The following is a 13353-nucleotide window of genomic DNA, read 5'->3' as shown; positions in this document are numbered from 1 at the left end:
TTGTGGGTCTGCTTTGCGGGGGGGGGGGGGGGGGGGGGGGGATTTCGAATATTCAGGTCAAAGGCATAAGAGGCTCTATGGATGATCTTGAATTGCATTTCCCTCCATGATTCACAAATCATCACTCTGCGGAGGCGACGCCAACCATTCAGTATGAGGTCAAAGGTCTCTTCTGGTGGAGAGAGAAGCAGAGTGGCCCACTTGTGGACGCTAGTTGGCATCGCTGCCGCAGAGGACGATAATGTATCTTGTAAATAGTGTCTTATGTATGACAGAGACATTTTAGTCGAGGGATTAGAGAGGAGGGGAGACAGGGAGGAATGCATCACTTCACCCCATGGAGGTGTACACTGTTGCATTATAAAATTGCGTATTTGGGCGTATTGTAGGTAATGGGTGGGTGGGATACCATATTCTCTTTGTATATCTAAGAAACTTTTACATGACAAGCCGGGTCATGTTAAAGCCGGGTATTGAACAAAGCTTGGATGGTGTTTATACCCTTAGCTTGCCATATGCGGTACGGAGCAGATTCCCGGCCCACAGGAAAAGCTGGAGATGTCGTGATCGGGAATAGGGGAGATACAACTCCCGGGATATGCAATAATTTTCTTATTTCCCTCCACGTGAGGATAGTGTCCCTGAATATAATATTGGATTTAATGGTGGTGGGCAGTTGTCTTAGAGGAGTATTCAGGATGCCGATCAACGACCACGGAGCCACCCATTGTCTTTCCAGCTGAGTGTTTGTGCAGAAGGACGTATCATGTATCCAGTCTCTCACATGTCTAAAATTGCTAGCTAAATTATATAGTCTTAGGTTTGGAAGATTGGCTCCTAGTTGATTCACAGGTTGTTGCATCTTACGTAGGGCAATTCTAGGTCTTTTTCCTTTCCAGATAAATTTGGAGAATGCACTATACACGGATTGAACATCCTTGTGTTTAAGCAGCATGGGGATGGTCTGCATGGGGTATAGTAGTCTAGCGAAGCTGACCATACGTATTAGATGGCACCTGCCAAGTGTGGATAATGGTAAATTACGCCACCCCTGTAGTTCATGTATAATCTTATGGATCAGCGGGGTATAGTTATTCGAATATATGGTAGTACTGGATCGAGGGATAACAATACCCAGGTATGTGATGCTATGGGGTTTGACCTGGATGGTGCTATTTCCTGACCAAGTAGGGGAAGTAAAGGCGGAGATATGTGTTAAAGGAAGTAATTCGCTTTTGTCTAAATTTATTTTGAAGCCTGAGAATGTGCCAAATAATTCTATGTGACTTAAAATGGTGGGAATATATGTTTGTGGGTCAGTGATAAAAAGGACAATATCATCCGCAAATAAGGCTATTTTAAGTACGGAAGAACCAATCCTAATTCCCTGGAAAATAGGGGAGTCCGCCAATGTTCGTGACAGCGGTTTGATGGCTATATTGAACAATAGAGGCGATAGTGGGCATCCCTGACGTGTGCCCCTATGTAATTGAAAAGAGGAGGAGAGAGCAGTGGAGAGGTAAATCTGTGCCATTGGGGTAGTATATACAGTACATATATAATCAATAAATGTTGCAGAAAATCCCATACGAGACATTACCAAAGACAGCCATGACCAATTAACTCTATCAAAGGCCTTCTCCACGTCTAAAGCCAAAAGGGTCATAGGACGCGGGGAAGACGGTGTAAGCCTAGACATTTCAAGAGCAGAGATAATTTTTCGTACATTTGTAACAGCGGATCTTCCCATTACAAAACCAGATTGATTAGACGAAATGAGACCTGGGAGTACCAAAGCCAAGCGATCAGCAAGTATCTTAGAGAGCAATTTGGCATCTAGGTTTAGCAGGGAATGGTATGTTTGCTAGTAGACTCTGGAAGAAAGGTAGGTTGTCATTATTTGGGGCATATATGTTCCATAAATCCAAGACCTTGGAGCCAATTTGTAGGGTGATATGAGACCAGCGACCGGTCTGTTCATCGTGTTGTTGTGATAGGAGAGTATAGGACAGGGCCTTGTGTATGAGGATGACGACCCCAGCAGATTTTCCAGAGGCCGGAGCTCCAAGTACCGAGCCCACCCAGGATTGTCGCATGCGAGGGATGTCCGCGGATTGAAGATGTGTTTCCTGTAGCATTGCAATGTCAACACGCAAACTTTTCAAATGTCGTATAACTTGCCTTAGTTTATGAGGAGACTTAAGTCCCTTGACATTCCAGGATATAATATTCAATGGTGTTCCCATATCCAGAATGTGTAAAGTAAAACATGGTGATATTCAATAAAGTAGAAGCGGAGGAGGGAGTGGTCCGGTGTCCCAGCTAACCGGCCACATCTCAGGAAGGAATGTCTTGCTCTAGCGCGACCAATGAGGAAGGAGGAGATGTCATAAAAAGGAACCGACGAGTCGGTGAATCTGTCACAGAATATCTTCAGAACAACAAAAATTGACCAAACTGAATAGAAATGACAACTCAAAAATCGGGTCATCCTGATGATGGAATACAGTAATGCAGTATTCCAGTGCAGGTGTAACACCGAAACAAATGCAAGCAAACACAACAGGTGCTGGCTTCCTTTTTTCCCAATGGAAGTGTGGAAAAACATAGGTAACTAGTGGTGATAGATCAGTCTATCTGACCAGTGCAACCTGAATTAACCGAAACAAAAGGTTTACTGAATCCGTCTAGCCATTATGCAGGCATAGCTTTTGGCAGAAAAATATGAGTGGAACATATGTGTCGTATACTCACAACCATCCGCAGGTTAAGTTTCATGTGTTGTACAATCCAAGAGTCCAGTAATGACCCCAGTGAATCAGAGCTGCTGAGGGAAGTGTTCAGGCTTTCTTCTTCCTCGGAGGGCTTTTGCTTGGCGATGTCTGCACTCTGTAGGATTCCACGTATTCGTGGGCCCGAGCCGCTGAGGTGAACTGCATTGTTTGCCCGTCCGGGCGCACAATGCGTAACGTGGCTGGGTAAGCCAGACAGAATCTTATCTTCTTCTGAGTAAGGATTTGGCAGACTTCCCGGAATGTTTTCCGCAGTTTCGATAGCTCCGCAGAATAGTCTGCAAATAGAAGTAGTTTACAGCCGCCGACCACCAAGTTGCGCTGAACACGATAGTTTTGCAGCAGATTTTGTTTATCCGAATAGTCAAGGTATTTCACTATCACAGGTCTGGGCCGCGCTGTGTCATCATCTTTCAGGGGCCCCAGCCTATGTGCCCTTTCAACTTTGCATGCGTGTGATAGGCCCAGAGCCTGAGGTATAGTGGCTGCACAGTAACGCTGTAGTTCTGCCGGTTTTATGGCTTCAGGGACGCCGATTACTCTCAGATTATTCCTGCGTGCCCTGTTTTCCAGGTCATCTACCTTTTCCATTAGGTACTGGATCGTCTTGGCCGAGTTGTTGTGCGCTCTATGATCGGCCGCGGATCGATCTTCTAGATCACTGACTCGCAGCTCCATAGCCTGCAGTTTGGTGGTCTGAGTCTCCAGGGCCGCATTCAGAGGGCCTAGATGTTGCTGTATGGAGGAGGCAATAACAGCCGCAATGTCCGCTTTAAGGTAAGAGGCCACCTCTGATGCTATTTTGTGGTAGTCTATGGGGTCAGGTGGATATGTGATATTGTGCGTGGTGATCGAGTGCTCGTTACCGGCATCCGAGTGATCGTCTGCGTCCGCCATTTCTGAGGCGCCGTCAGTGTTCCCCGCCAGGTGTAGTGATCGCCGGACGGATCCCGATTTGGCTAGGTAGCGATCCATGCCACGATGTTGTACGTCCAGGAGTTAAGTTAGGGTTCCGATATGAGCCTTATGCGGTTTTAACAACCAGTTCCACGGGAAGGCTAGACGGAGCTCAGGAGCACACTTCTACTCCATTAGGCGACGGAACCGGAAGTCTCGTATTTGTATTTTTTGGCAGATTACCAGCAAAGGGGACTCCTTTTTCAGCTATCGTGATTGGCCAGGCTGGCATGAACTAACTACTGTCCGCATGCTGAGAATGTACACTGAGTTGCGTATGCGTGGCTCACTGTACATTATTACAAAATATTGCTGGCAGGCGAGCGAGCAGCTTTCATTACAGAAGAGACATACATACCGTGTTTCCCCGAAAGTAAGACCTACCCCGAAAATAAGACCTATCCCTATCTTCAAGGATTTCAGTAATATAAGACCTACCCCGAAAATAAGACCTAGTTCGGCAGTAGGGGGCGCACATGTACATGCATCCAAGCAGCCAGCAAGGGGTCTGTTGGAGTGTAGCAAGATTTGGATTGTTGTACATTAAAAACTTTGGATTGTTGTACATTAAAAACTTTGGATTGTTGTACATGAAAAACTTTGAAGTGTTGTACATTTTGTTGCACATTAAAAAAAATAAGACATCCCCTGAAAATAAGACCTACTGTGTTTTTTTTGGGGAAAAAAAATATAAGACAGTGTCTTATTTTCGGGGAAACACGGTAGTCTCTTCTGCCATAGAAGCCTATCTGTTAGTAATGGTTTTGTTTTGTGCACTTTAGTTTGCAGTACATGAAACGATTTAGTGCTCACTGTACCTGATCCCCATCCATTATTCACACAACTAAACAAAATGGGGTTCAATTTGGAGGAAGCCAATTCATGTCTCAGCAGGCTTTGTATTGTGAGAAGAAAACAGGTTACCTAGAGAAAAGCCACTCAAACACAGGGAGAGCATGCAAACTCCAAGCAGATGGTGTCTATAGTGGAAACTGAACCAATGACATCCAAGACAAGGCAGCAAGGCAGTTCTTGCAATGGGAAGACTTTAATCAAGAAAAACATTATACAGCAGAATGTAAGTGTATGTATGACATTTTTCTGCCTAATTCATTTTTGGGTTCAGATTCTTTCATTTGCAATAAACTATATAACTGGCTTGTGAAACAGGGCACAGCAGCCGGCCCTTGCTACAACTATTTGGTAAAGAGAATAGTAACTGGACCCAAAAGCCCTGCAAAGTTACACTACTATTTACTGACGCATAAATGTGGACTGCAGATTATGTGCAAAACATCTATATATGATAAACACCAGGCAAACATGAAAACACAGTTTTCATGTAACACTCCCAGATATTTATGCATATGCAGTCTGTCATTGAGCTTTAACAATAAGAGACAATTATATTTCCCAGTTGAGGTTCAGTATTGGGCTTTCATCTTCAACTTCGTTACTGTATAAAATGGCCCCTTGATCAGGAGTGGCTGTAGATTTTTCACAATGCCAACAGCAATGTGTATTTGTTTATCAGAAAGGATACTGCAGAGCTTTGTTTCACATATTATGTCATCAGATAAGAAGAGCATGCTGGAACATGTGCCATATCAAAGACCTACTGAAAAGCTGCTATCCATCAATACGAACACACCCATAGGCGCTCTGCGTGTACCTTTGTCTCCCAGCTGTCATCAGACTGCATTCTCTTTTTCAGGGTTTCCTGAAGCTGCTCGATTCTATTCTGATATGAAATCATTTGCAATTCCCTGAAAGAAATGTTAAAAATAACAAGTTATATAACTGTAAGTCAATAAGTCCTGCAATAAATGTATAAAATGAGCACACACACTGCCAGCTGATGCAGGAAAATGGGTAGCACAGCGCTGGAAGCAGTTTGGCATCATCAGGATTAGGGATTTCATGATTATCTCTGCTGTGAGACTTCACGTCTGTTTATGATCAGATCAGCCGCATGACATCTTTAGAGAGTTCAAACGTATTAGCTTATGATTGGGTAGACAAGTTAGATAACAGACCCTGGACCTATTCCGAAACATGTCTTAAAGTATATCCGTCATTAGAGAAACACAGAGGCTGCCATTACTGGCTCATCCTTTTGAAAATGCTTGTTGCCCGACTGTCAACGCTGGCCATCTAGATTCAATTATTTGAGTCACTGGCCCAGAACAAGTATGCTTATAGGAACCTCTGACCTGATCTGAGTTTTTATTTCAGGTCATTCGCTCAGCAAGTATGAAAGCCACCAGAACAGACAGAGTCAGAAAGAGAACATTTTCAGAAGTAGGTTATAAATTGCCGCCCCATATTTTTTTTTCAAGACAGGTTCACTTTAAATAAAAAGGCAGACATGTTTCCCATAACCTTCAAGTCAGATTTACAGATCCTAGTTGTCATTTGAAAGTCTGAATCTGGCTGGCAACTATCTGCAATGCAGAAAGTTCTTAACACACATTAAACAATTTCCATTATTTTCTATTCTAGTCTAACTTTAATGTTGTAAAAACATCTCCATTGACACTGATGTGTGGTTTGAGAGAATGCACAAACCACGCTGCACTCCAGCAAGGCAAGTACCCACAGCAGGGTTCTCCAACCTCCTCCTTCACTGCTCTGTACTCCCACTATACCCCCAAGCCTTATCAAGACCCTACGGCCTTATCTCCCTTCACTTTTGATAGCCTCGTGCCATTTATATCTTTATAGTTACCAAAGTGTGTTACTGGCAGGATCACCTAATGAAAATAATGGGAAAAGAAAACGAATGCAGCCACCTTTTTTAAAGGAGAAGTATTGAGAGAGTAAAATATACAATTTCCAATACTTAAAGGCGGCATGGGACACTGCAGCTGTCACACACCGGCTCTATATAAGGAGAGCTGAGTGATCATGTAACGGCTAATTGCTCAGCTCATGGCTTCCCCCTGCAAAGAGCAGTGACTGTCAGTCACTGCTTCCCACAGAGATACCCCCTTCCCCCTCTCTCTCTGTTCCTCCAGCGCTCATTGAAGGGACATACAGGGGAGAGGGTGGGCACAGCTGGCTTTGGCTCTAGAGAGGCAGAACCAGCTGTCAATAGTGTCAGGATCAGGATCAGGATCCTTCCTGGCTACAGCACAGCTCTGAGCTGTCGGCATGAAATAGGCGCAATCCCGCTATCTGCTGACTTTGGGCCACAGGAATACATTAGTAAATGTACTTCTTTGACCCAAAAGAAAAGTAAAGTTAAAAAAAGGTTTAACTTTATTTCTCTTTTCAGGAATGTAAGCTCTGATACATAACATTTTTGGTCTTGGGTTTAGATACACTTTTAGCACAGAAAGACACAGCAGATAGAACGTAGGGGTATTAAAATACTCCCACCTGCACTGGATCTTTGTGCCAGAAGCAGGCAGAAAAATCCTCTGTAAAAAAATGTGTGTTCTGATGTGCAAATACACACGTTTACATACATATGATGTTCAGAGGCGTATGCACGTAAGCTAATTCTACTGGCTAAAATATCCATTTATTCTAGCCGCTAGAATGAATTTATGTGCATACGCATGCTTTTACATGTGTAAGCACATAAATAATACCAGTAAGCTTCTCTCTGAACGCAGGTTTGGGGCATTTTATTTTAATGCAATTAAAACTACAATTAAAAAAAACCAAAAACATAACATACAATTTGCTTTGTTTTATATATATATATATATATATATAAAATATTTGTTTTTTGTTTAACAGTTTGTTATATTTTTTTTCACACACAGCACAGCAGCTGTTGCTTTGAATATAAATCTATATATCCTTCCTAACCGGAAGGATAAAGAAGCTGCTGCTTCTTTATCCTTCCGTGTGCACAGTAACCCACATATAACCAAAGAATCATATTGTATTTTTATTTCTGCTTTAAGTTCATCAGTTCTTGAATGTGATGACATACCACAACCACCAAGCCCACTATTTTACAGGTAAAAAACGTTGCTACAGAAACTGAAAAACGACCACATACTCGATGAGAAAGTTACATAGATGATGAGCCTGTGGCACGTCTTAGGAAATTCTGATTTAATCAGAAACAATGTTAAAATTGTGCTGTGTGTGGAGTAATGCTTACTGGAGATGGACACAATGTGAAAGTACCATGGCTTAAAGAGTATTTCCACGTTTGCAGCTAAATTGGGATAACACAAATTTTATATTTGTTACCTTTCTCATTCACAAAGCATAAATAATGGAAAAAAAATACTGCTTGCATAAAACATGCTCAATTCTGAAAGAAAAGCTGTTCTCTGTACTACATTTTCCTCTGGAATGCACGGGGGTGGGGAGAGTAATGTTTACCATAATTAACCCTGTCTGTACTGTGCTGGCAGTTTTCATGATCAGTTATAAACTAGATCTGAACACTGTCTGTCCTAACAAAGGGTTAAAGTTCCAGAAGCTTGGCTTATTTCATTGTGTAATATTGTGCAACACAGCGCCCAATAGAGAAGTATATCTTCACATCAACGTAAAGGGAGGAACCTGCCGTCCTCACCACCACCAGGCCAAAAGGAAGCATTCTCACAAAACATGTAAATAGAAAAAAAGAGGGACAGCGCCCACTCCGAGCGTAATAACGTTTTTTATTAAATGGAGTACAATGATTATACAAAAAACTACTCACAATTTGGATGAGCAAATAGCATGCGGTTATCAAAGGAGACCAGATAGCTTTCTAGTCTCCTTTGACAACCGCATGCTATTTGCTCATCCAAATTGTGAGTAGTTTTTTCATTGTACTCTATTTAATAGAAAACGTTATTACACTAGGAGTGGGCGCTGTCCCTCTTTTTTTCTATTTACTTATTTCATTGTATGTTAATGAGGGGGATCAGTCTGTCCTTAGTACTTCTATTAGGACAGACAGAGCTTCCTCTTACTGAAATGTAGAGAGAAACTTACAAAGGCCTGCTAAATTCAGATATCTAAAAGGAATGAAATATATATAAAAAAAATTTTTTTAGAATACGCTGTGTGAATAGGAACAAGTAACAAATATATAGTGGGGGCTTTCTCAAGTTTGCCTGAGAAATTAGAAATACACTTTAAAGCATTACTCCAGGTATATCAAACCCCTGCACTGCAAGGGTCAAGTGCTCATTTTGTCTAGGGAGCTTAAAAAAAACAACAAAGTTATACTTACCCGATCTACGATTCCTGCTCTTAGGCGGGTCCCTTCAACCTCACTCCTACCCTACTCCTGCGGTCTAAGATCTAGTAACTCATCACGTTCTATACACAGTGTATAAAGCATGAGGACGCCAAGGGGCATCCCATCAGCGGAGGAGGAGACAGGTTGGAGGAAGCGGTGTAGAAGTTCGGGTGGTTCAGGTGTAAATAACTTTTTTTATTAGCTCCCTAGACAAAAGGAGCACTTAACCCTTGCAGTGAAGGGGTAGCCACACTGCAAGGGATAAGATTGAATTTGTCCGAAGTTCTGCTTTAAGCTATACATGAACATCAGTGCAGACAAGTGAGCACCTTTCTTGTTGCAAGTGAGCAAGGTCTTGCTCTGTTTGCTTTAAAACTTCATTCGTTGTTTCCAGTTCACTGTCTAAACGCTGAGTTCTCCTTCTGTGATTGTCTTCTGTGTTTCCCATTTCGGTGATCTCTTCCTGTAACTGCTGGCACTTCTGTTGAAGGTATGTCACAGAATCTTCTTTCTCCTTCAGTTCTTTTGTAAGCCTGAGAAGTATAACAACACCACAGCCATGTAACCAAGAAATAACAGGTTTCCAAATAAGTGTTTGCATAGTGTTCATGGTAGAATACCTAAGAAGCAGAAGTACTAAAGAAGTATGTTTCATTAGAAAAATGTATCATTCAGATACTAGCTAAAACAGGTAATAGAATGCTGATGACACAAGCACAGTACAATATTCGCTTTAAAGTGTAACTCAAGCCATTAAATTCTGGATTGCTTGAAAGGGTTGGAACCAGTGTTAGGGTTTAACTGTTGTCTGAGCCAACACTCAGGAGATTTCCCCCGACTCCCTATCCTAATCAGCTGTCACTGGGACAGAAAGTAAAACAATTTCCCTGCCGGGGATTCAAACAGCAAAACTTGACTGGAGTTCTAATCCTTCTTATTCTACAATAATGTCCTTTTTTGCTTTCTGTATCCCAATGAAAAGACTTTGGGCCCCGTTTATATTATGGGGTCTATTTACAAACAACAATAAATACCTGTGAATGTTCTTTTTGGGCAAATAATGCCAAAAAATGAATGCACTTTATATATTATTTCCAATATGAATGTATTGTCATGTAATACTACATTTTGGCCAGCAGATGGAACTGAGGAGCATAGAAAAAAAGTATTCCATTGTATTTCCTATGCTGCTCAGCTCCATCTAGTGGTCATGATGTAGTATTACATGTCAATTAATTCAAACTATACAAACTCTTTCAAATACTTAGCACCAGCGTGTAACACTGCAGTTGTCATATGCCTGCTTTATATATACAGAGAGCTGGGGGATCCAGGACCACTGATCACTCAGCTCACAGGCTTCTCCCTACAGAAAGTGACTGTCGGTCACTGCTCCAGCAGGGATTCCCTCCTCCCCTCCCTATTTCCCCAGAGCTCACTGGAGGGACAGACAGGGGAGGAGGTGGGCTCAGCTGACTCTAGAGAGGCAGAGCCAGCTGTCACTCAAATAGCTGGGTTGGGTGGATCTTGACAATATTTTCAGAATCCTTGCTGGCTGCAGTGCAGCTGTGTGCTGTCATTATATAGTGGGCAGTAGCCAGCAATATGCTGAGTTTGGGTCTGAGGAATACATTAGTAAATGTACTGCTCTCAGTGTGCAATGAAAGGAGAGGAAGCAATTACAGTGCAGAAGAGGTGCCTGTACAACTGTGCAAGACTGAAGGTAATGCTGGAGTTCAGCTTTAATTCTTTGTTGACGACCCAACTTTATGAATTGCTGTTTTTTTTTGTTTTTTTTTACCTGTCCAGAGTTCAGCTTTAAGTTGCTCCCTTGGGCCACAGTTATTACTAGAGATAACTGGATATGCAGCAAAATCTGCTGAAAATGTGTAGCAACATCTATTGCAGTATATTGAGGTTTTCCAGTGGCATGTTGTAAACATTTTGCAGTCACGCACACTTGCATGTGTGGTCACTCACATTCACAATGACCTAGATGGCTATTAGAATCACATCATATTAAGGATCTTCATGACCCGTGCTGTCACTCGTTGGCCACTGGAGTATATTTATCCATATAGCAGATCCAGGCATCCAGGGCACAGTGTGAGAGATCTTTAACATTAATATCTGTGAATGTCTGTTGGCACAATCAGGATTGCTTATTACATGAAACACATAAAGTCTACCTCAATGTAATGCTTTCATTATTATATTCCATTTTTCCTAGCTTGTTTTGGAGATCAGTGACCTCTTCTGACTTCATTCTGTAATAAGAAAACAAAAGTGGAAACTGGATATAAAAAATTAACAGGATAATACTGTGTTCTTCAAAAAGAATGCTTCCAAAATGACCTTACACACACAATGAACGAGTTTTGCTGCATGAACATGGACACGTGTGATCAGGCCTTCAGGGACCATTCCATTCGCACAAATTAGTGTGTGTTACTATAGACCCTGTAACGCTCACACTTTGGTGTGACTGTAAATGTAGCCCATAAACAAAAGTGTGTATGTTCTTTAAGAAGGATACAGTCCATATGCCCATCGCACTCAGAACCGCTGTTCCAAAAACATTAAGTGGGTGCTACGGCCATTGACGGATGGCCACCGTCTCTATATATAGGTAGAAATATGGACACCGGCACTCCAAATGGCAAATCAGTTACGTCTATTTATTGACGTACATGCATGCTATGCTGCATGTACGTCAGTAAGTAGACGTATCTGATTTGCCATTTGGAGTGCCGGTGTCCATATTTCTACCTATGTTCTTTATGAAGAACTCGAGGCAAATAAAGAACTTACCCTTGTAAGTAAATAAATAAAGAACTATGTAAATAAAGAACTATCCCTGCACTGCAAATGTTAAGTGCTTGTTTTGCCTAGGAGGCTCCAATAAAGCTGTATTACTCACCTGATCCTCCATCCTGCGCTCCCCCCTCTACTCCGGCTATGGAATGTCTCTCAGAGTCCTCACGTCTAGTGCAAATCAATAGACCTGCATAAGATGCGACAGTCAGCCCAGGGGGAAAAGAGGCTGCAGGGACTGGTCTAGCAGCTCGGAGGGACTTAACCCTAGGAGTGCAGGGGTAGCCCCACTGCTTGGGCAAGTTGTTTTTATTTGCCCGCAGTTCTTCTTTAACTATTTCAAACATATAAGGATAGTTTGGAAAACAAGGCAAACATAGCCCTAGCTATGGGTATTAGTAAAAATGTGCGTATGTCCAGGCGTACTTGGGATATGGTGAACCACAGTAGGGGGTCTTAGGAAACAGACTTTTAGAAAAGAGAACATACTTTCAAAAGAACCTGCGCGTTGCTCATGAATGGCAAAGCAAGAGGCTCACTTAATTGCCAGCCTGCCTACTGCCTATACTCATTCTCTTGGTTTTAAACCCAAGGCATGTGAATTTCTAGATACTTTTGGATGTGGGAGCATGCGACTCCCTGCCCTTCCTTTCACAATGTAGTACTTGGTGTCTAAGCAGCCAATCACCAGCCCCTAGTAATCTCACTTGGGTGTGGGGAGAGAATCCTTAGCCCTGTCTAGAATGACTTGATGTGTACACATGATTACATCCGGGAAGTGACAGGAAGGAGAAGATAAGCCATAATGGCTGGCCAATTAGGCGAACCTATTGCTTTGCCCTGCATGGGCAAAGGTTCACTTTTACAAAGGTAGGTAATACCATTCTAGACACTATGGAATAAAAAGTGTACTTGGACCTTCAGAACAATATACTAAAACCTTGGTTCTCAACTGGTGGGTCGTGACATGCCTTCCACTTTTCCAGGTGAGAGGCTCCTCAGCCTTCTCCTAGAGCAGCACAATCAGTTCTCTCGCCAAGCGGCCATTCAAAATATGCTGCCCAGCGCTGAGTGTCGCTTGAGGTGGGGTGGGCTGGAGGTATGGCCACGAGGGAGCTCCATCCATACATGCATTGCTTACAGCTCCCTCACGTGTCCTGTAGATATGCCTGGACCGGAGTGACGTCACATTCTGCCTCCCGGCACCTCTACAGGGTGCACAAGGAAGCTGTACAAGCAATGCACGTATGGAAGGATCTCCGTCACAGCACAGCAGCCCACACTGGACCCTAGGCTGAGAATCCACACCAGTTTTTGGAAGGTAGGGAGACTGGGTGGATCTTAATAAAAAATAAAATTTTGGTATGTGTGTGAGAATGTTTGTGTGTAAGATTGTGTCTGTGGTTGTGTATGTATGTCAGTGTTTTTGAGCGCCCATTCACACTAGTACAGTGCGAATAACACACGGTACCATGCAATTGCACCTACCATGCATTCTGGTGCGGGAGGTGTGTTGCGCTGCCATTCATTTGAAGGGTACCCCAAATGCACCTCCCACTCACAGTTCGTACGCCCACATCGGAACGCGTG

General features: G+C 42.8%; 1 protein-coding gene across 1 annotated transcript in view; it reads right to left on the bottom strand.

Annotated features, from left to right (window-relative positions):
• The window catches only part of LOC108787461 (leucine-, glutamate- and lysine-rich protein 1-like), a 70590-nt gene that overhangs the window by 23481 nt on the left and 33756 nt on the right, over positions 1 to 13353 (bottom strand). Inside the window, exons 4-6 of the mRNA XM_018557031.1 lie at positions 11139 to 11216; positions 9279 to 9482; positions 5422 to 5515 (exon numbers count right to left, since the gene is read on the bottom strand). Of these exons, the coding sequence (XP_018412533.1) occupies positions 5422 to 5515; positions 9279 to 9482; positions 11139 to 11216 (376 nt within the window). The remainder of the gene's footprint in view (positions 1 to 5421; positions 5516 to 9278; positions 9483 to 11138; positions 11217 to 13353) is intronic.

Source organism: Nanorana parkeri, unplaced genomic scaffold (assembly GCF_000935625.1).
Source record: "Nanorana parkeri isolate BGI_ZX_2015 unplaced genomic scaffold, ASM93562v1 scaffold263, whole genome shotgun sequence".
In the NCBI taxonomy this organism is placed as follows: domain Eukaryota; kingdom Metazoa; phylum Chordata; class Amphibia; order Anura; family Dicroglossidae; genus Nanorana; species Nanorana parkeri.
The sequence above is the reverse complement of the archived record's forward strand: the minus strand, read 5'-3'. Positions and strand labels throughout refer to the sequence as shown.